Source organism: Coregonus clupeaformis, chromosome 35, assembly GCF_020615455.1.
Source record: "Coregonus clupeaformis isolate EN_2021a chromosome 35, ASM2061545v1, whole genome shotgun sequence".
Lineage (NCBI taxonomy): Eukaryota > Metazoa > Chordata > Actinopteri > Salmoniformes > Salmonidae > Coregonus > Coregonus clupeaformis.
This window is the reverse complement of record NC_059226.1, coordinates 8,944,928-8,967,742: the sequence shown is the minus strand read 5'-3', so window position 1 is coordinate 8,967,742 and position 22,815 is coordinate 8,944,928. Positions and strand designations below refer to the sequence as shown.

General features: G+C 40.2%; 2 protein-coding genes and 1 long non-coding RNA gene across 4 annotated transcripts; all 3 read right to left on the bottom strand.

Moving 5' to 3' along the window:
* Positions 1-201: 201 nt before the first annotated feature.
* On the bottom strand, positions 202-6,912 carry LOC121550695 (BTB/POZ domain-containing protein KCTD5). Its single transcript, XM_041863054.2, has 6 exons — positions 6,602-6,912; positions 5,216-5,324; positions 4,884-4,975; positions 4,157-4,252; positions 3,150-3,275; positions 202-2,489 (listed from the first exon to the last, which is right to left on the bottom strand). The coding sequence occupies exons 1-6, from the start codon at positions 6,818-6,820 to the stop codon at positions 2,460-2,462; spliced, it is 672 nt and encodes a 223-aa protein (XP_041718988.1). The 5' UTR covers positions 6,821-6,912; the 3' UTR covers positions 202-2,459.
* A 215-nt stretch (positions 6,913-7,127) lies between these two features.
* Positions 7,128-19,973, bottom strand: LOC121551130 (3-phosphoinositide-dependent protein kinase 1-like). 2 transcript variants are annotated; one of them, XM_045210778.1, is made up of 14 exons: positions 19,840-19,973; positions 14,918-15,108; positions 14,558-14,600; positions 14,220-14,357; positions 13,957-14,101; positions 11,022-11,119; positions 10,567-10,642; positions 10,280-10,348; positions 9,706-9,802; positions 9,420-9,593; positions 9,026-9,261; positions 8,669-8,726; positions 8,261-8,413; positions 7,128-8,162 (listed from the first exon to the last, which is right to left on the bottom strand). In XM_045210778.1, the coding sequence occupies exons 2-14, from the start codon at positions 15,005-15,007 to the stop codon at positions 8,049-8,051; spliced, it is 1,491 nt and encodes a 496-aa protein (XP_045066713.1). In that variant the 5' UTR covers positions 15,008-15,108; positions 19,840-19,973; the 3' UTR covers positions 7,128-8,048. The 2 variants fall into 2 exon arrangements, with proteins under 2 accessions (XP_045066713.1, XP_045066714.1); XM_045210779.1 differs by lacking the exon at positions 19,840-19,973 and adding an exon at positions 17,740-17,857.
* A 1,361-nt stretch (positions 19,974-21,334) lies between these two features.
* LOC121551971 lies at positions 21,335-21,923 on the bottom strand. Its single transcript, XR_005997129.1, has 3 exons — positions 21,907-21,923; positions 21,508-21,604; positions 21,335-21,394 (listed from the first exon to the last, which is right to left on the bottom strand). It is a non-coding gene; the product is annotated as an uncharacterized LOC121551971 (long non-coding RNA).
* Positions 21,924-22,815: the final 892 nt, after the last annotated feature.

The window sequence follows — 22,815 nt, the reverse complement described above, 5'->3', positions numbered from 1 at the left end:
GACACAATACCTGTTAGCAAAGGTGTCAGCTAGAGATGACGTGCAGGAGCTTGCAGGGATTTGTAGTCTTGCATGATGTCTACTTTGATGCTAATTAGCATTTTCAGGGTAAGCCTACACAAAACACAGCCCTTATTTTTATTTTTTTTCCTAGTATTTCTCTATGGCTCTGCAACAGTTTGTTCAAATACAATACAAAAGTTGAATTCATGACCATTTATTGATTAAATTCACCAGGTCTAGCATCACCATCATTTCCATTATCCCCAGTCAAAACTTGCTATTACATACATATAATATAGTATGTATATACAGTAAGCATAAAAAATACAAAACATTTGAGGATACTAATATATAGGAACAGCAGTGATCAAATGGAGCAAATAACAATTGTCTGCCTCTGTTCATAAAAAAATAATAAATTTAACAGATTAATGGAAAACTGGAACAATGTCCCATTAGAAACCCACATCAGCCTCAGAGAGGGATCACATGTGTCTTAATAAGCATTCTAGAACTAAATAACTGTCAAACAGGAGCTGAAGTGTCACAGTGGAGTGAAGTGGTGTCCTGCAGAGCTGAGGGCATGGTGGAAGGTGCATCAGGCCATGCATGCAATGGCTGACACGTCCTGTGTTTAAGAATCAGCAGTCAAAGGACACCACACTAGACACACATTGCCCACACTGTTCAATGTCTTCACTGTTACTGCAGGGTGGACACAAACAGTGAGCCCTTGTGGTTATGGGCATCAGTGCTACACAGATTTCACATGCACTGTGAAGCCTCAGGGGCAAAAGAGGCACTTATCACCAGAAGACAACTCAGTGACCAAGAAAAACTGTCCATGGAAAATTTAGGAAAACTATCCGTCTGCGTACTAGATACATGGCTGACAGAAACTACCTGGGTTTCTGGGATATGTAAACACAGTACTATACAGATGTTTAAACCAGCCAAATTAGAGGGTTGTGTCACAATGGCAAGGTAAGTAAAATCCAGATTATAAAACACTAGACATGTAAACTTTACCTTGATCAGGCAATAGGAGGGGTCCAATTGACCTCTACAGAGATTATAGCTTGTATTCCACTAGTTAAAGCCCTTAGTGTGTGTTAGGAAGAAATAGCATACACTGATAACACATCTGAATATTAGACTTCCTCTATGTACAATTCCTCATAGATATGCATGTAGACTACCAAAGAAATATCCTTAACCCTGACCAAAGAAATTCAGATTAAAGTTGAAATTCAGACATTGATTTGGTCATAGAAGAAAGGCAACATTTTCCTAGAGAAATGTTTTCATAAACTGACAATGTTAATGTATTCAATAAGTAGCTCAACCATCTACAAGTTGAACTATGGTAATGACTACAGATTATAATTGCCAATCTTTTCATAAATACATGACCAAAGAATTTTAGCTCAGAACTTGCATGATTGCATAGTCTCGAGCCACAGTTTGATGTATTTTTGCATGGTATATAGCCCTGTCAAGGCTCAATAGTCAATCCGCAGAAGCGTACGGGTTGTGTATACACACAAATTCATGCAAGAGACAAAGGCTTTTCTTTCTCACATAAAATGGAAAACAGGCCCTGTCACTGTCATATGTCAATGTGAAAAAACGTGCCTATCAAATGGCTCTAGGTATATCATGTCCTCTAAAATATAACAATGTGTTCCAGTTCCACAGGCAACCCAACTAAAACACGCCAGAGTCCAGGGATGGAAGACAACTTTTAGTCCTTTAATGTCTGGCATTCCCTAACATCACCCCAACCTCATTAACATACAATAACCCTGGTAGAAGTAGTTATAAGAATGTCCTCCTTCCAAACAGCTGATAATGTGCAGGTTGAAGGGATATTTGGGAAGGGACATAAATAATCTCAGTTTAAAGATATGTAAAAAATAAATAAACTGTCAATACAGTCTTTGCCTCGAACAAGACAGTATGAATCTATACAACTCCTTATAAATACAGTCTTAAATATCTAACTTTTAAAACATGCTTTTCAATTAACTTCTCAAAGAGGTTAGATTTTTGTATGTGAAGGACTCGCATAATGTAGTATGCATGGGTGTTTGAAATAATGTCCCACCAGACAGTGCACACCTATTGCATCTTCCAAAACACTATTAGAGACCCTGAGTAAATGATGGACCAAGTATAAATGCTGTGGACAATATTTCCTGCCTATTTGAGTGATAAGGCCCTTCTGTCTGTGTGGACAATCTACAGTCCAGTTTTACTATGTAGGCACAAAAAAAGAGTAACGCTATCGATTGCGCATTTTGATTTGATGTCTGAAAGAAAAATGTTGTGCAACGTGTAGAGCGCATTAGCCAGCTTCTTCAGCGTGCCATAACGTTCCTCAGAATGTGATGTGATTTGTGTCTTTATATCTGGACATCATGTCACGATGCAATCCTAAGGACTGCACAGTCTCTTCACATTCGAGAGCCTTGTTCTTGAAGAATCTGCAAAAGAAAACGGTAAGAGCAAAATAAGATGTTTAGGCCTGCATATTTCATACTAGACAGATGTTCCAAAAAACCTTTAACAACTCTTAATACTTTTTGTCAGCTTTCAACAGGCTTCCGTTTTGAGGAACGGAAAATTTAACCAGGAGACTGGAAAGCGGGGAGACTAAGGCTATGGAGAATTATATGAACTGCAGAAGCTAGTGACAGGAGGTCATTAAATATTAAAGTAGTTTAAATCATTATCGAGGCATTGCTCGTCTAGATAATGATTAGCGGGATGCTCTCTAGATAATGGGCTCATAGGGATGATATGGCACAAGGGGAGAAGGGGCTCTTGGAGAAGGGTTTAAGGCCACAATGGCAGGGGTCTAAGCAAAATCTCACCCATGTCCCCTTATATTCAAAGGTAGATACTTTCAGTGGCAAATTGATTCTAACACTTCTTGTACTTGTCCTCTGCAGGAAATGCAGCATGCAAAGAAAGTAATTGCAGCATGCATGACCAGTAAAAAAATATAATGCATTTATTTATGTAAGACAAAGCCATGTGACAGACAAAATGTACACCAAACTTGGTGTAAATCACAATACAGGTTGTAATAATGGTCAGGAAGTTGATGAAAGACATTTTTGTTGCAGTGCTGGGATACTCGCCTTGGCCTTTTCACTTGGTTCACTGCTTGTGCCGTATGACTGGTTATGTAGCTCCTTAGAGACAACACACAGGAACTCTGCCTGGTCTTCATTTCCATAGTTATATGAGGAGCCAATACTGACCAACTGAGGGAGAAAAAAAAGGGGGAACCAATGAGAAGGGAAATGTTTCTAAGGGACTAGAGGAAGCGCGCACACTTGGGAAATATAATATTTCCAACAACTTGCCAGGCAGTCAAAACAATTTAACAGATTACAGTAGACAATTTCTATTCTACCTAAGGATCATTGATAATTTTTTCAAAGTAACAAACACGGACTACTTATCTAGGACACCTGAGCACTTTGAGCTGTTACATTGCTCGTTCATGTTTAGTATTCCTTGGATTAGATTGGGGGTGAAATCTGTTGTTAAGGTGGTAGCTAATTCAAATAAACAGACTACACTATACAGTAGGTTCCCATTTTCACAAAGCTGCCACGAGCAGAATGCCTAACATTCTGGCACCTTGCAGGCACCCAAAAAAGGAACCGTGGGTACCAGCCTGAGCCCACTCATGAGTTCTCTCTGTGGGGAAGACCCTAACACCCTGCAAGGTCTAGAGAGAGGGGGCAAGTAACGGAAATGCACCCAGTACAGGGTGTCCTCCTGAATGAACAGAAACATCCCCTTTCTCTGCTGTTCCATAAACATCAGACAAAATCTAACTCTAGCAACCTGGCCTCTGACAGAAACCAGACTTGAAGTGTCCATTTGCACCAGGCACAGCCATAGCTCATTATAGGCCTCCTTTCGCACATGGTCAGACAATTCAGACTTTCACAAAAATAAATACAGTATCACAATAACAGCTATGTAACCAAATTATGCTGCAAGATTATTCACTGAACTCAGCATCCTCCGTGGACAGTAAATCAACCAACACAAGTCAAAGCGCAGCCGAAAGGAACATTTCTAAAGAAAGGAGGAAGAACACTCCCCAATGTCTTCCTTTCAGGAGATTTACCTGCTCAAACTTCCAACCATCTGACATGGTGGAAACCATTTGTGTTAGCTCCTCTTCTTGGCACTGCAAGACTCTGTAGACATGTTTTACAGGGAGCTGTGGAGAGAGAGAAAGAGGCTATGTTAATTCATAGCTGGAAATGCAACAGAGCAGTAAGTGCTCTCAATAGGCTACATACAAATCATCCATCCCCCCCCAGAGTAGAGCATAGCCAGTATGTGCCAATTCCTGATCGCATCTACATGGCAAGGCGACTCTGGACTAATGGCAATACATCAACAAGACCTGGACATCCGTGCGGCAGGTAGCTTAGTGGTTAAGAGCGTTGTGCCAGTAACCGAAAGGTCGCTGGTTCTAATCCCCGAGCCGACTAGGTGAAAAATCTGTCGATGTGCCCTTGAGCAAGGCACTTAACCCTAATTGCTCCTGTAAGTCGCCATGGATAAGAGCGTCTGCTAAATGACTTAAATCTAAATCTTAAGCGGAGCTTGTGCCCAGAGTCATCGCAGTATTAGGCCCTGTAAACAGAGGTGATCCTTGGGAGGGAGCTTGTCAAGGATGTGCCTCTCTCCAGTAGTTAGAGGGCCTTAGAGGCCCCAAGCCTGATATGCCACCCCACTGCCCCCTCTTATATCCAGAGCTCTGTATTAGTGATTACAACAGGACAGTCTCGGGGAAGAAAGAAATCACCCAGATAGCAATGGCAATTTTAGTCAAGCCCACACACCTGAACTGTTTTGCAGTCCCTCTCCCTGATTTTGTCTTTAATTAGCTTGATCAAAGAAGTGATATTGTAGAATTCAGCCTCTTCCAGTACACCTTGAGGGGAACAGAATGTATTTAACCAGTTATTAAAACCCCAATCATTGAAAACAACTATGTATGCTAATGAGAACTGCTGTGGTGTTAAATGTAAGAGGTAGTCAAAACAAATACGTGTGATTGTTAGCGTGTGAAGTGTTGGAGCGAAAAAGAAACAGCAACAAAGATGACAATGGCACAACTCTTCAGACATGTCTTAGCATATCCCAGAATATCCCTTAGACATTCTCATCATACCTTCCTCTGCAAGGCCTCTATTGAGCACCAGTTTCCCATGCCTCAGGTAGTTGAGCACTGGACCAAAGTACGTTGGATCTCGGTCTATCAAATAGGCACCCGTTTCATCCTGAAGAAAGAGAAGTCAATAACAATGACAAAAAGCAGTCAGTCAATAACAAATCAGGTGAGATACCATTAACAATTTTTGTACAGTGACAAACATCGAAACAGAACTGTGCAATCCTATAATTAGCCCATAGTCGATCCATGGATACACCAGCTCAATGTCCAGAGCATGGAGCAGCCAGAGGCGCCAACATGGGGTAACTGACATTTAGCAGGTCTCATTATCCCTGAAGAATCACCACAGCGGCCTTGCTCCAGCCTTCACACACACCATCATTAGCAAGAATCAATACAGAGGGCAGATACATCTTACCACATTACACTGGGCACATGAACATTACAGACTTTCACCTCAACTTCAAATGAGGAATGCTAATCAGCATAGTTATCTAGGATATTTACGAAACTATGGGATGAAACTATTCTGCTGGGATACTGTGGATCTTTCAGAGCCCAAGACTAATTGCAACTGCATCTGTATGACTGAGCCAACTTGTCTTGTAAGGTCTTTTGCCAGCTTTTAAATGTCATCCTCCTGTTAAATGGTGCATGGTGACCTTTGAGGGTTGAAAATCAGGATGGTAAACAAGTTCTCAACATGTTGATTATCATTCTCTCTCTTACAAGGGCAATGCTCCTTTTTCGGGGGGGGGGGTTCTCATTTGCACAATTGTATACTATAAGACCAATTATTTACAACAAACAAACAATCTACTGCTTGGTGGTTTTGTCAACAATGTATTTTATGGTCCATTTGCTTGTAGGCGTTATTCTGACGTTCACCAGTCCAACTGTTATCTCGCAAGTTAGATAGCTACAGTAACAGTTAACGTTACTTTTTATTGTGGTTGGCCAGCTAACTAACTTGCCATTTAGCTAGCTGACAGATACTAGTACTATATACGAATGTTATCTTAGTACTAGTAGAAAACGTGCTACTGTGCTGGTTGTGCAAATTCATATTTGTTAGTTAGATCTGTGGTCAGGAGGGTTAATCAGAAGAAAAAAAAGAGGAAAACAAACTAACGTTAGCTAGCTAGACAACTTCTTTTGAGTTAACGCACTGCTGGCCAGCTGAGCTAGCTAGCCTAGTGGTAGCTAACCGTTTGGCTTCCTTGCTAAACAACTAACGCTAACTAGTTAGTAAATCGGTCTGGATATGCTAGCTAGGTAACGTGTTAGAACATTCACATGATGTGTAAGACAGACTAAGGTTAGCTAGTTATTAACATTAGCCAACTAGCTAGTAACTAATATTAGCTAGCTTGATAGCCGTACCTTGTCAGAGTCGAGGTCGGGGTCGGCCTGGCACAGACGGTACAGGAAAGATTTTGCGTCTCGGCACAACGTTTGCCTCGTTGTGAGAAAGTATGTCCCACCGACATTCAGACGGACCCATTTGGATGCTCCGATCCCAGGTGACTGCATTTTCTCTTCTGGAGACAGGGCGGGACACTGGCCAACTGAGCCGCTGAAGTCAGGGCTCTTCTCCGCCATCCCAGCTCCTCTCCTCTCCTCTCCTCTCCTATGGCTCCGTCGCTAGCTAAAGTTACAGGAACTGAGCTGGGCAAGGCACAGGCAGGAAGTACTGTAATCCAAGTTTGGTAACCCCCCCCTCCCATTTATAACTTTGTCGCTACTGAGGCTAGTGACGACCCCTCCCCCCACATCCTTGTCATAAGAATAATCTTTGCAGTTGTGACTCCATGACCTCAAAAGGTTTCAGCTGCTGTAGCTGAAGGTTTGGTCCCAAAATGATCATACTGAGCCTTCACCCAAGCGAAGTATAAATAAACACAGGACGTTTGCCAAAATCCCACATGCATTTATTACCAAGCCACCTTTATATATACTGCATTCTCCCATTTAACAATTTAAAACTTGCACACAACAAAATAGGGCAGGCCTACATATATTTATGTAAAACATAACATCATCCATAAATAAAATATAGACTACAATGAAAGGTAGCAAAATATCATAATTTACCGTTATCAACTATTTACATTTACATTTAAATTATGTAAACATGGAGCCTGGACATTATCCAAATGATTACCATATTTGAACTGCTTGGATAACATGAGGATGAATCAGCAAAGTATAGAAGCCTAAAACAAATACAAAATATACATATTACACTTGACTTGCATCCCATTTTGTACATCACAGCAATGCTCGGTAGAATAGACTCACATAACAAAATAACATTTACAATCAACTGCTCCCAGAAATGAGAACAACCGTCAAAAACAGGCTACAACATCCTCCTTTGCAATTTGGATGAACTGTTCTACCAACATCCAAGTCAACTGTTTTTTCAAAAGCAGCACCAGCCCATGTGGTTTGACCGAAGTTTATTTTCTGCTATAGAAGACAAATTGCTTAAGAGTACCAAGGCCACCATGTCAGACATGAGACCATCCAAGCCTAAGAAATCACCAGTTAGAATAGTTGCAATACCCATTCTACTTCCTTGAATAATAGGTCCTTTCTATACCAGAATGCCTTTTGATCCAGCTGATTGTATCAAATTCTGCATTACAATAGTACATGTCCTGAACCTGCTGCCCTACAATAAATAAAACGTGTGTAGTAATAGGGAAACCGATTTGTAAGCTACATTACAGCTAGGTGTTTTCCATCATTTATTAATTGACGCCTTCATTTTCTGTCTCCTGTCATTATGGGGTAAGACCCGTCTTCAAAAGATAGTGTACACAACCTACATGCATGAGTTAAAATGCTTGTTATAGATCTTTTGCCACACTTCTTGAATTTTGTTGCACCATTTGTCAGCATTCCCGCATGGGTCCATCAGATAGTATGTTCTGTTTGGCTGCAAAGAGGAGGATAGGTCACTGTTACTGATTGTTTTATAAAGTGAGTTTCGTTAGCTAAGGGTGAGCTATTAATTGCAATAGACTAATTCATTACTGTATGGACAAAGAAGGTCTTGAAGTTCTTGGCCTCTGGGCGCAGTGCAGGGGACCAGGGGATCTCTCCTTTCAAAACCTTGTTAACTGGGTCCACATAGTAAAGGTGTGGTCCCTCAGTCAACAATAGCTGGCGCCGACGTGCAAACAGCCCCTGTAAAAGCAGAGAGCGATTCTCAGACATAAAAATGAAATCCCTTGCCTGTAGGTAAAGTCAGTAAGTATGGTTCAAGATGCCCCAAATTGATTCCCGGCAGCAATTGCAAACAACTGCCAGAGGAGGGCAGTATGTTGCTTTACTGTTGGAAGAGTACAGTATCAAGACATTTACTCCTCCCCTTCAAACTGAAAAACGTAGTAAACTGAAAAGTAGAACATTACTGCAATGTGGGACTACATAAATCCTTACCTTCCTTTTGTCCACTGGTCCCATCTTGAGGATCAAATTATTCTCCACAAACCGATGCCTTAATACAGAAAAAAAGTAAATTCTCCAAATCTTTCTTGATACAGTTCACACAGTATATCATATGTTATTGTTGGCATTGTATTGCCTTTAGGTAAAGTGCTTCATGTTTACAAGATATCACACATAGAATTGTGTAAATATCGTAAGTAAACATAGGAATCCCAATGGACGAGAATGAGATCATCAACTACAGTATGTGTCAATATTATGGTGAGATAATATTGACAGTTAATCAGTCTTCTGACACTTTATCCACAAAAACATGTTTTGCTCGCAAGGACATCGCTGCAGGCCTACCAGGGGTTTCTACTTGTCTGCTTCTCAAGCAGTAGCCGCTTCACCTCAGTGGAAAACTGCAGGTCCAGCTCAAAGGAGTTGTTGTCCAGGTCATGAATGTACTGCTCGATGTTGCTGTTGGGCCTTTGTGCAGGGTTGGAGTTGGGGATGGGACTGGGGTTGGCCACAAACAGTGGTTGGAAAGAGCTGGACTGGACGACCTGCATGTTGCTGAACTGGCTGAGGAGGTCATCATACTGTGGATGGAACCACATCATAATCGGGGTGTTTTCAGTACAGATTACAAAACAAGGACACGCTAATTTGACATATTGGGGAATCAATATGTCAACAAGGATTTGTGTCAACCTTGATTTAATCATAGATTAAATTTAGTCAAGAGGGAAAAACCTACGTTTCCATAATAGTCCTCATCATCCTCAGCCATGGCTGGCAGGTAGGGGGTGAGTTTGGGGGGTGTCTGTAGGTGAAGGTTCTCCCATGTGATGGCCTCAAAGAAAGAATGGGCTCTGAGAGGGTTGTACCCACCCATCTCCTCACAACCTAATCGGTTGGAGGGATCCAAGCACTACCACAAAAATAAATCAATGCTTAGTTAATAATGACACTCATTGGGTACTAGTATGTAACTGAGGAACAACATCAGAATGTATTTTAATCATTAATATGATTAGACTCACTAGAAGCTGTTCCACTAGATCCTTCGCCTTAGGAAAGAATTTATCAGGAAATTCAAACTCCAGTTTAATAATCTTCTGGAATTTCAGGTAGTCATTCCTGGTGAGCAAATAAGTGAGCAAATAACATAATCAACCACATGGACAGACAGAAGGTCATATGAGAGTGCAAGGCACATTTTAGAACTTGTGTCATATTGATGTCTTCTGTGGGGCTTGATTGCCTGAAAGTGGCAGATGCATACAGTATACACAACTGTCACTGTACTTGGCTTTGAAAGGGCTTTGAGGTAAACGTGTTGGTTTATAGTTGAACCATGAAGCTGCTGCCATGTGACAGAGTGACTGGGGTTTCTTCAAGCCTCCAGGCACTCAATACACAAACAAGTCATAAACACCACAGCCATAACTTCCTGTTATTTCACACAGTGTTTTTAGACTGTGATAACAAATAGACTCAATCGTTTCCCAAATAACAAAGTGCACTTCTGCAAAGCCCCTGACGATGTCGCTTCTCAAATATTTTACCCGAATATTCAAAAAGGAAAAGAAAAAGAATGTATAATACGTGACTTACCCAGCTCTAAATGGAGGTAATCCTGCTACCAACTGGTAGATGATACAGCCTAATCCCCAAAGGTCAGAGCTAAAACACACCAGAAAACATGACAGATTCAGTTAACTTTTTTTCAGTGTTGGGTTTTATCCTAGTGATGTAAACATGGCCAGAAATACACTAGTCTTGTTCCCAGCTGCATAAAGCATTGCAAGCGAGGCTAGAGGTGATACACTAACAGAGAACTACACAGAGAACCTGAATATTAGATTCAAATCAGGGTTCTGAATGAATTCGAGTCAAACTACCTTTTGCAGGCGGATTTCTGAGTCAGTAGCTCTGGTGAAACATACTCAGCTGTTCCAACAAAGGAGTTCGCTCTGTCTGCAAAACAAAACAATCATATGAATTATAAGTATGGACAGATTGTTCACATGACACATTTGGTACCTTCACTGAAGTTGTCTTGAGTCAATTGTGCTTAAAATGGCACTATTGACTCATACCTATTAAAATTATATTCTGAGTACTGTGTAACCAGCAATTTGCTATAATTTGCTTCCATATCTATGAAGTCCACATAGAGACCATTGTGCATGTGGCTATAAATAACAAAAACCCTTTTCTGTTAGCCTTTAGAGAGGTATAGATAGATAAGTTAACCACAATACGATAAGGGATAAACAAACCAATGTACTGTACTCTGTCTATCAACAAACTGGAGGAAAATTACACAAAGACAAAGCAATATGTGTTACATTACTTTGTGTACTATCTGATGAGAGTTGTTTTGCAGTTCCAAAGTCTGTTATTTGAATGTGCATGTCCTCATTCAGTAAAATATTCTCTGGTTTGAGGTCCCTGTAAAGAAAAAGCCACACCATTTAAAACCTTCAAATAAAATTAATATCATGACATACAGGGCCTCTATTTTAACAAACCTAATGCAGTGGTAAATCTAAGCGCTGGTGATAGCACTATAGGATCAGGGGTGTGTCAGAATATTTTTGCCATTTTCACAGCCGGACTTATGACTACAATAGCTGGCGGTGGCGCGAAAGGGCTGGGTTTTGATGAATGAACAAGTTGTAGATGTGACGAGGGCTTGGCCACTCACTGGCCTATCAACGCGTTCCATGGCTTAAATACTGCATGTGTTTGCCTCAAGTTCTGTCGGTTATTGACGGTCTTTGCGTTGTCATCACTTCCAATTCGGCTGGAGGCAAAGTATACAGTGGGGAAAAAAAGTATTTAGTCAGCCACCAATTGTGCAAGTTCTCCCACTTAAAAAGATGAGAGAGGCCTGTAATTTTCATCATAGGTACACGTCAAATATGACAGACAAAATGAGAAAAAAATATCCAGAAAATCACATTGTAGGATTTTTAATGAATTTATTTGCAAATTATGGTGGAAATAAGTATTTGGTCAATAACAAAAGTTTCTCAATACTTTGTTATATACCCTTTGTTGGCAATGACACAGGTCAAACGTTTTCTGTAAGTCTTCACAAGGTTTTCACACACTGTTGCTGGTATTTTGGCCCATTCCTCCATGCAGATCTCCTCTAGAGCAGTGATGTTTTGGGGCTGTCGCTGAGCAACACGGACTTTCAACTCCCTCCAAAGATTTTCTATGGGGTTGAGATCTGGAGACTGGCTAGGCCACTCCAGGACCTTGAAATGCTTCTTACGAAGCCACTCCTTCGTTGCCCGGGCGGTGTGTTTGGGATCATTGTCATGCTGAAAGACCCAGCCACGTTTCATCTTCAATGCCCTTGCTGATGGAAGGAGGTTTTCACTCAAAATCTCACGATACATGGCCCCATTCATTCTTTCCTTTACACGGATCAGTCGTCCTGGGCCCTTTGCAGAAAAAACAGCCCCAAAGCATGATGTTTCCACCCCCATGCTTCACAGTAGGTATGGTGTTCTTTGGATGCAACTCAGCATTCTTTGTCCTCCAAACACGACGAGTTGAGTTTTTACCAAAAAGTTATATTTTGGTTTCATCTGACCATATGACATTCTCCCAATCCTCTTCTGGATCATCCAAATGCACTCTAGCAAACTTCAGACGGGCCTGGACATGTACTGGCTTAAGCAGGGGGACACGTCTGGCACTGCAGGATTTGAGTCCCTGGCGGCGTAGTGTGTTACTGATGGTAGGCTTTGTTACTTTGGTCCCAGATCTCTGCAGGTCATTCACTAGGTCCCCCCGTGTGGTTCTGGGATTTTTGCTCACCGTTCTTGTGATAATTTTGACCCCACAGGGTGAGATCTTGCGTGGAGCCCCAGATCGAGGGAGATTATCAGTGGTCTTGTATGTCTTCCATTTCCTAATAATTGCTCCCACAGTTGATTTCTTCAAACCAAGCTGCTTACCTATTGCAGATTCAGTCTTCCCAGCCTGGTGCAGGTCTACAATTCTGTTTCTGGTGTCCTTTGACAGCTCTTTGGTCTTGGCCATAGTGGAGTTTGGAGTGTGACTGTTTGAGGTTGTGGACAGGTGTCTTTTATACTGATAACAAGTTCAAACAGGTGCCATTAATACAGGTAACGAGTGGAGGACAGAGGAGCCTCTTAAAGAAGAAGTTACAGGTCTGTGAGAGCCAGAAATCTTGCTTGTTTGTAGGTGACCAAATACTTATTTTCCACCATAATTTGCAAATAAATTCATTAAAAATCCTACAATGTGATTTTCTGGATTTTTTTTTTCTCAATTTGTCTGTCATAGTTGACGTGTACCTATGATGAAAATTACAGGCCTCTCTCATCTTTTTAAGTGGGAGAACTTGCACAATTGGTGGCTGACTAAATACTTTTTTCCCCCACTGTATTCTCATCCTTGCCCATTTTGGATTGATACTAAAGTTGATGAAATAGCATAGGCTACAGTAACAAGTTTGCTCAATAGCCTATGTTTGGAGAGTTTGAAGTCAACATTGTTGTAACTGGCTTCAATGAGCCTAGCCTAGCCTAGATGTCTTTATGCGTCAAACTTTTCCTAAATAAAAAAATACTAGGCTCCTGTAAATTGTATTGTATGTGTGAGGCACATTCTCAATAAGCGAAATATAGCTTAGGCCTACCGTTGATACTGCATTATAGGACTGAATAATTTAAATACGTTTGGAGGGGTGCGTCTTTGGCAACCAGATGAGAGGCACTCTTTGGAGATGGATACTTGAACAAGCGAAATGAAGTACGCAGGTAGGCATATGTGTGTATGTTTCAGGATGTGCAGTATATTTACAATTCAAGTGTCTTTACCCATAACATTTGCACGTCTATACAAAATACTAGGTTCCTGTTGATTGTATCGTTGCCTATGTGCTAGGCAGATTCTCAAAAATGTTTATATGGTATGGAAGTATGTGAATTGTGAATAATGAAAAAGCTGGGGGCAAAAACCTCCAAAATAATTAATCAGCGCAAGCAAGCTGATGTTAGACAGGTAAATTGCCGAACCAGCATTAGGGCTGGAAAATGCCAGTGCGCCAGTTTTTACATGATGAAATTGCAAACTAACGTGCGTTTGACACTTGCGCCTCCTTAGCGCCAGCTGAAAATAGAGCCCACAATTTCTAAACAAGGAACATTATAAAACTTCCATTAAAAGTTATTCAAAGATATACAAATATCAAATAAATTCATGTTTATGTCAAACTTAATAATACATTGTGAAATTGGTCTTACCTGTGAATTATGCCTTTAGAATGCAAATACTGTAATGCACATACTATTTCAGCAGAGTAGAATCTAGTGCACGTCTCATCGAATGAGCCTATTTTGCGAATGTATTTCAGTAATTCCCCATTTCTTGCATAGCTTATGCCAAAATCTAACAGGAGGCAGTTAAGGATAATGGTACTGTAAGTAAGATCATAAAATAGATGAGACCAGATATTATTATGTAGGAGTCTTGAAGTAGCCCATGTTCTGATTATTTCAAAGGATACACAACCTTTTCACATCTTGAAATGTGAAGTAGAGCTTGACGATAAATGGATGGTCTAAGCTTGACATGATATCCCTCTCTCGCGTCACGCAATGTGCCTTGTTCTCCTTCCGGATGTGCATCTTCTCCAAAATCTTCACTGAAACACAATTCAAATCGATATACTATACCACTCAGGATTTATGACTGAATCAAATTCCAGTTTCCTCACTTCAAAGAGTATTATTGTTTAGGACAAATGCATTTAAGTTATAAGCAGAATCTAGGACAGTCACTTGAACGCCACTTGAGGATCATCAACATCATGCAACAAGAGAAAACATATTTGTAGTGTCTTACTAGCATATTCCTTCCCTGTGGCCTGTTCTCTTGCCAGCACAACCTGAAACAAGTTCGCAATCAACAAATATATATTTTTTAACAATCCATCAACCCATTACCAACAATAGAAAATAAAAAGTAATTCATACATTTAAGTCATTTAGCAGACGCTCTTATCCAGAGCGACTTACAGTTAGTGAGTGCATACATGTTTTTTGTTGTTGTTTTTTTCATACTGGCCCCCCGTGGGAATCGAACCCACAACCCTGGCGTTGCAAGCGCCATGCTCTACCAATTGAGCTACACGGGGCCCATATGACTGCAACTGTAATCCCCACACACAAAATACAACACCATAGAAAACGTATGAGGACTTACTGTTGAATAGGAGCCTTCTCCTAGAATTCGACCAAATTTGAAGTCCTCTGGCTGCTTTCCAGGCTTTGGGGAGGCTTGAGGACCCTCCATTCTTAGGTGGAGGTACAAACTGGAGTTCAGGTGATTCTTACCATAGAAGGAGGAGGGGAGGAACACAGGATGACGCTGGGCAGAATAGGAATGGCATCATACTGTAAAGAAAGTACGGAGACAGAAAAACAACAGTCACAACACAAAAATACTAAGCTACACCCCACTTTCCCTCCCCCCTCTCTCTCTCACACACAAGAAAACCACCATACAGCGAGTTACCCACAGCTGATAAACTAGCATGCTGCTTCCGCACAGGGAGTTTTTATTTATTTATTTTTTAACGCATGACTACAGGTGCTGTTCCAATTCCTTATAATTACCATTTCATTATTCAAGTATGACTCAAAGAGAGAAAGGGTCTTTAATAACTGTTGTTTATCTTATAGAATATTGTCCTGGGACAATCATGAAATTACGGTAGCAAGTTACTTTCATTAATTAATTTTATTAGGCTAAGTGATTGTCAGAGCATAGGGATAGACCTCGACTTAGGCTAAAACAGAAAACACAAGGTTTAGAGACACTGGTGAATGAGTCCATTGAGAGAAGCAACCATCAAAACAATAGAAACACAAGCAGCCTAGCGCCCAGCCCTAGCATTTTATTTTATTTGGCACCCCAAGTTCTCTGAGCAAAAAAACTGAATATATACACTACCAGTCAAAAGTTTGGACACACCTACTCATTCCAGGGTTTTTCTTTGTTTTTACCATTTTTTACATTGTAGAATAATAGTGAAGACATCAAAACTATGAAATAACACATATGGAATCATGTAGTAACCAAAAAAGTGTTAAACAAATCAAAATATATATTATATTTTTCAAATAGCCACCCTTTGCCTTGATGACAGCTTTGCACACTCTTGGCATCCTCTCAACCAGCTTCATGAGATAGTCACCTGGAATGCATTTCAATTAACTGGTGTGCCTTCTTAAAAGTTAATTTGTGGAAATGTCATCCTTCTTAATGCATTTGAGCCAATCAGTTGTGTTGTGACAAGGTAGGGGGGTATACAAAAGATAGCCCTATTTGGTAAAAGACCAAGTCCATATTATGGCAAGAACAGCTCAAATAAGCAAAAAGAAACAACACTCCATCATTACTTTAAGACATGAAGGTCAGGCAATACGGAACATTTTAAGAACTTTGAAAGTTTCTTCTAGTGCAGTCACAAAAACCATCAAGCGCTATGATGAAACTGGCTCTCATGAGGACCGCCACTGCAATGTAAGAGGATAAGTTCATTAGAGTTACCAGCCTCAGAAATTGCAGCCCAAATAAATGCTTCACAGAGTTCAAGTAACAGACACATCTCAACATCAACTGTTCAGAGGAGACTGTGTGAATCAGGCCTTCATGGTCAAATTGCTGCAAAGAAACCAAAACTAAAGGACACCAATAAAAAGAAGAGACTTGCTTGGGCCAAGAAACACAAGCAATGGACATTAGACCGGTTGAAATCTGTCCTTTGGTCTGGAGTCCAAATTTGAGATCTTAGGTTCCAACCGCCGTGGCTTTGTGAGACGCGGTGTGGGTGAATGGATGATCTCTGCATGTGTGGTTCCCACCGTAAAGCATGGAGGAGGAGGTGTTATGGTGTGGAGGTGCTTTGCTTGTGGCACTGTCTGTGATTTATTTAGAAATCAAGGCACACTTAACCAGCATGGCTACCACAGAATTCTGCAGTGATACGCCATCACATCTGGTTTGGGCTTAGTGGGACTATCATTTGTTTTTCAACAGGACAATGACCCAACACACCTCCAGGCTGTGTAAGGGCTACTTTACCAAGAAGGAGAGTGATGGAGTGCTAAATCAGATGACCTGGCCTCCACAATCCCCCGGCCTCAACCCAATTGAGATGGTGAGTGAAGGAAAAGCAGCCAACAAGTGCTCAGCATATGTTGGAACTCCTTCAAGACTGTTGGAAAAGCATTCCAGGTGAAGCTGGTTGAGAGAATGCCAAGAGTCTGCAAAGCTGTCATCAAGGCAAAGGGTGGCTATTTGAAGAATCTCAAATATAATTTTTTTTGGTTACTACATGATTCCATATGTGTTATTTCATAGTTTTGATGTCTTCACTATTATTCTACAATGTAGAAATGAGTAACAAATAAAGAAAAACCCTGGAATGAGTAGGTGTGTCCAAACTTTTGACAGGTACTGTATATATTTAATTGTTGGACATAAAAGACTGTAATAACAACCGCAAATCAGCTCCAAGTGATTTTAATGTTGTCTACAAATGATGACATAACAATAATACATTACTGAACATAAGATCTTTAATCCCACCCCTCAGCCACTCTCAGCCCATCCCACCTATCACCATAGACCACCCTCGTTTGGTTTCCATGTGCCATATATTTTTCAATTGTGCTGTGATGTTTTACATACATTTTGAACCTTTCTAATCGTATAGTATCCACAGATTATGAGCAAAAGATGAAAACCTTTCCTACGAGTATTATTATATTATTTATTTAGACTGGATCAATAAATAAATTGTGCAACAGTTTTTACATGACGACATTGCAAACTAACGTGCGTTTGACAGTTAATAATGTGCGTTTGACACTTGCGCCTCCTTAGCGCCAGCCGAATATACAGCCCACAATTTCTAAACAAGGAACATTATAAAACTTCCATTAAAAGTTATTCAAAGATACAAAAATATAAAATAAATGAATGTCAAACTTAATAATACATTGTGAAATTGGTCTTACCTGTGAATTTACCTTTAGAATGCAAATACTGTAATGCACATACTATTTCAGCAGAGTAGAATCTAGTGCACAAATTATTTGTAATTATGTTCCGGCCCCCTGACCATCCGCTCAAGAAAACAACAAAAAACAGCCTGCGACTGAATCTAGTTGATGATCCCTGGTGTAGGGTACTTTCCACTCCAGACACCTGCCACGGAAGGCAGTGCTCCAACAACACCATGACAAAACTATAAACCACAGAAACCAGAAGGGTATGTCCCTTTGCACATAGAAATGTACAATTTAGAAGAAAACAGCTCTTACTGCAAAAGTTGACTTTTATCAATATATATATTTCGGCTCTATTTACTCTCAGATTCAAAAATGCTAAGTAGCAGCAAAGTACACATCATGCAAAACTACAAATCCCTGCAAGCTCCTGCACAGCATCTCTAGCTGACGCCTTTGCTAACAGGTATTGTGTCAATTTAAAACGTACACAAAACAATTCACAGAATTGTCCATTTAAAGAAATGTAGCCAATTTATTCATTACTACATTTAACTAACATTAGATAGTTAATCCAGAGATTCTTACCTTTGCTTCGATTCGGCAGTCTCGTCCAGATCATCATGGCATTTGTAGTTCTTTATGTTTGCCACATTAGCAGCTAATTAGCGTTTCATTTATTTATTTATTATTATTATTTATTTATTTATTTATGGGGGGGTTAATCCAGGTGAATATATTGATAAAAGTCACCTTGTCCTAGAGAGATCTCCACCGTTATCAAAATATCACACCAGGGTAAGCCTACACAAAACAAAGCACTTATTTTAAGTATTTCTAAAATTCCCTATGGGAAAATTGAATGGTGGAAAAACAATTGACCGCTAGGTTTTATGGGTATTATGGCTGTGGTACTCTATGACCCTATAATATTACAGCTCTCAGGAGGACTGTAGCCTTCTGTATGTGTGTGGGTAATTGGCCTACATCAGGGATCATCAACTAGATTCAGTCCTGGGCTGTTTTTTTTTTTCTTGAGCAGATGGTCAGGGGGCTGGAACATAATTACAAATAATTTGTAGACAAAAAATGTACCGCAAGAAGCCCAAACAGATATATTTGACTAAAACATAATCATTTCAAACCTTGCTTACGATCACATACAGTATATCTCGCTATTATGCGTGGGAATACTTTGGAACAGATTTCCAACATTAAAATCACTTGGAGCTGATTTGCTTATGTATTTTATGGTCAAACATTTTAAAAGTTATTTAAAAATACGTTTTTTTGTTGCTCAGAAAACTTGGGGGGCCAAATAAAATAAAATGTGGCCCTAATTCGGTCAGCAGGCCGCCAGTTGGGAACCCCTGTCCTACATCCTTTGCCAAGAGGTCTGACCTTTATGGCACAGGTCGGTGGTAATACCATAGCAGATAACCAAAACCAACATCATAGCTATGTTAAATGAACCATCCTTCTAGATTCACATTTGTGGATGTTAAAGTAATGTAAAGAGATGGCTGCAGAAGCATAGGCCTAGCCAGATATAGCCGACTAAACTCAACGATTTATTTGAGCAGCGACTAGTGTGGGCAGACTGCAGCTCCGACGTCACATAAAGTTTTTATCAAAAACGACGGATTTCAGCACCCAAATGCGGGCTATTCTTTGGGTGCTGAAGTCCCTATAAAAAAAATTATAATTGACGTCTGAACTCCAGTCCGCCCACACCAGTCGCTGCTCACCTCCATCATCATTGAGTTTACTCGGCTAGTGCTGCCACAGTTTACTGATCAAATTGGTAGCAGACACTGACAGGCTGTTCATTGAAAAGTGTTGGTCTGTCAATCAATTTAAATTAGACATCTTTGCAATCCAAATTTGAGAAGACAACTGCACACACGGATGTGCTAAGGTAGCAATCTAGCTAGCTAGTAGTACTACTAGCAGGTAGCTGCTGTGAGACCCAACCCCAAACTTGAAAATGAATCTTACCAGCACACGCTAAACTGCCTAGCTAACGTCAGTAGTATAAGGTCACCATTTCCTGACTTTCCCCATTCCCACAACCAACTGACAGTTAATGCAACACAGGCAGATACTCACAATCTGGCCAGTGGTTGCTTGCTGCCATGGATGGAAGTCCTCAAGCAAGCTAGCTACGTACTGGGTTCGTTTTTCCGAAACGTGACGTCATATCACAACGACACATTTTACTCTCGTTAATTTGTAGCACGCGCGTTTGTTTTGAAATTGTACCAAGAAGGATGAAAGATGAAGCAAGTTGAATACCATTGGTGGGCTATAAATAGATATTGGCGCAATTGCCTCTACTGATAACTATAGCTACTCATCCACTGTTTTGCTAAATAGGAAACAATATATATAAACCATACCAATGTATTATTGTATTTGCAATAGCGAACGCGTATGTAATACAAGACAAATTAAAGGACATAGTAATTACAGGATTATTGAGCTACTTAAAAAATATTACAGATAGTAGCAAGTGTTGAGTCGCAGCATCCTCTGGTGGTTAACTCACATACTGAAGGATCAATGGCTCTAGTGGTGCCATCAGTGCAGACAAATTATGAAATGAACTGGTCCAAAAGAGCTATTTAAACTATCACACAATTGATACAGTCATTTTAAAATGTACGTTATTTAAAACAGACAAAACACATTTAATTACAGTATATATACACAATTCTACATCAAAATTATTAATTAGAAACTGCAAATGATCATAAGACAACCTTATGTAATTTAGTCAATTATAAAGACTATGACACCCCTTGCTCAGTACATTTTCACAACTCAAGAGGTAGGCAGTCTGTGTCCTATTGGCATATGATGTAACAATTGGTATCTTCACTCAGTGGCACAGGTTTCCTCCTTACCTGGTCCCTCTATGCAATAACTCTTCAAGGGATGAGTAAAGACCTCTTTGGGCACAACGGTGGGGATAAAACCTTTAGGATACAGTAATCAGTACAGATGCATTCTGGCTCACTAGATACAGGACTATTAGGCAAGCTGCTATCACGGCTGAGTGTTAAGTCCTCACATCCAGAGTCACCCTCGCAGGCGACCGAAGGGTCCCGAGAGAGAGAGGTGACTATATCTCCAAACTGGAGCTCTAGGGGAGAGCAGGGAAGCTGGGTGTAAGGGATGTCCCCTGGACCATTTCCATTTGGACTGTGACTGCAGACCCAGTCCATCACTGAGGGACCAACATAGGGAGTTTGACCTTGTGAAAGAGGATATGGTGTTGTAGTTGAACAGTCCTGGTCCTCTGCTATAGGTTTGGCATCAATAATCAAAGTATCGATGGTCAGGAACTCTTGTGTCTTGTACGTTTGTATCAGATTGCACTCTGACGCAAGCCAGTCCTATAGAGAAAAAATGATTCAGATATGAACTGTAACCCAGGGACCATTTTGAAGATGTTATGAGGACCATAGGGCGGCACACAATTGGCCCAGCGTCGTCCGGGTTTGGCCGGTGTAGGCCGTCATTGTAAATAAGAATTTGTTCTTAACTGACTTGCCTAGTTAAATAAAGGTAAAATATTTTTATTTTTTTAAATCAATCTTTGTACAGAGGCTGGAAAAAGGGGGCTGGGCTTGGCACATCATAGAAAGCTTTTATCTTCATTCTATGGCACAAATGATTATAAATGATTTGTGTTTGTGTGCTTCCAAATCAGACTTGCTCTCGCATGACACAATTTAAAAGTATTTTTATGGGTTTCTGAAGAAGACCAGTTACCTTGTGGTGGGGTTGTAAAATACAAACAACAGAACTCCAGCAATCACACAAACTGGAAATACAAACTGGCTGAGGACAAGGACTATAGTTGGTTCTGCTGAAGGAGAGAAATAGTATATGCATCAATGGCTGTGTTTAGACAGGCAACCCAATTCTGACATTTTTTTCACTAATTGTTCTTTGACCAATCAGATAAACTCTGAAAAATATCTGATGTGAAAAGAACTGATGTGATTGGTCAACAGACCAATTAGTGGAAAAAATATCAGAACTGGGCTGCCTGTCTAAACGCAGCCTAAATGGTTTCTCTATAGCATATTTTGGAACAATAACAAAAAGGAGATAGGTAAGAGTGGTATATTATTTAACTAGTCTGTCTCCAAAGCAGATCTCTCTCACCTTCCTTTGCATCAGTCCTCAATTGCACTAATGCACTCCACGGACTCCACTTTCCTTTATATTCAGAGGAGTTTGGATCGGATCTCACTTTCAGAACATATGTGGTATCTGGCTCATGTCCAGATCCATCAATTAAAAGAGAGTTGTTTCGAGAGGACACATGGAAAACCTGAGAAAGAAATCCAGAAAACAATTTAGCTAACAACCATTGACTTTAATAAGACATTGAAGCATGACTTTTATTACAATGCACTTTACCTCATCCTTATCACCATGGTATTTGTAGAAGGAGCGTTGGTAATGGAAATCTGTCATGTATGCATGGTGTTCATATCCACTCTGCCAAGTGCATCTGTAGCCCTCTGGAGTCCACTGGACAGCGAGATGACTTGGAGCTGTTGGTTGAACTGATGACATAGAGTTAGTCATTGCACATATTTGTCAGCTATAGAAAAACATATTTTGCACAATCATATTTATTTCATGCAATTTTCCATGCATTGCAAATCAATATAATCTTCAAAGGGAACTTACTATTTTTGGATGGTTCAAAGTCTGTCAAGTTGTCATAGTTTGATTGGCAGTCAATGTTATAACAAAGATGTACATGGAAACAGTCCATGTTATTAAATGAAGAGCCGTGATACGTTAAATTATTATCAAAATGTGCCACAAATGTGCAACCATAACTGTCCACCATCTCCACCAGTGGACATTTGAATGTAATCCTGTGGGGGAAAATAATATGATTTTTGTGATTCAAATTATATGGGAAATTATTTATCCTCAGCATGTGCACATTATTTATTTTTTAATTTAATGTTGCGTGTTCATCTCTCCACTACATGCAATGGATAGAACCAGGAGATTCATAACATAAGAATGCATCATCATCACACAAGAAGGCTC

Excerpts from the sequence above, each read along its gene's own strand:
- LOC121550695 (XM_041863054.2), bottom strand. The coding sequence starts at position 6,820 with ATGGCGGAGAAGAGCCCTGACTTCAGCGGCTCAGTTGGCCAGTGTCCC. Across the intron at positions 4,976-5,215 it reads TAGAGGCCTTGCAGAGGAAG|GTGTACTGGAAGAGGCTGAA; the intron begins GTATGATGAGAA and ends GTTCCCCTCAAG. Across the intron at positions 4,253-4,883 it reads GGGACTGCAAAACAGTTCAG|CTCCCTGTAAAACATGTCTA; the intron begins GTGTGTGGGCTT and ends CTCTCTCCACAG.
- LOC121551130 (XM_045210778.1), bottom strand. The coding sequence starts at position 15,007 with ATGGAGGGTCCTCAAGCCTCCCCAAAGCCTGGAAAGCAGCCAGAGGAC. Across the intron at positions 9,803-10,279 it reads TTACCTCCATTTAGAGCTGG|GAATGACTACCTGAAATTCC; the intron begins GTAAGTCACGTA and ends TTTGCTCACCAG. Across the intron at positions 8,414-8,668 it reads GACCAGTGGACAAAAGGAAG|GGGCTGTTTGCACGTCGGCG; the intron begins GTAAGGATTTAT and ends CTGCTTTTACAG.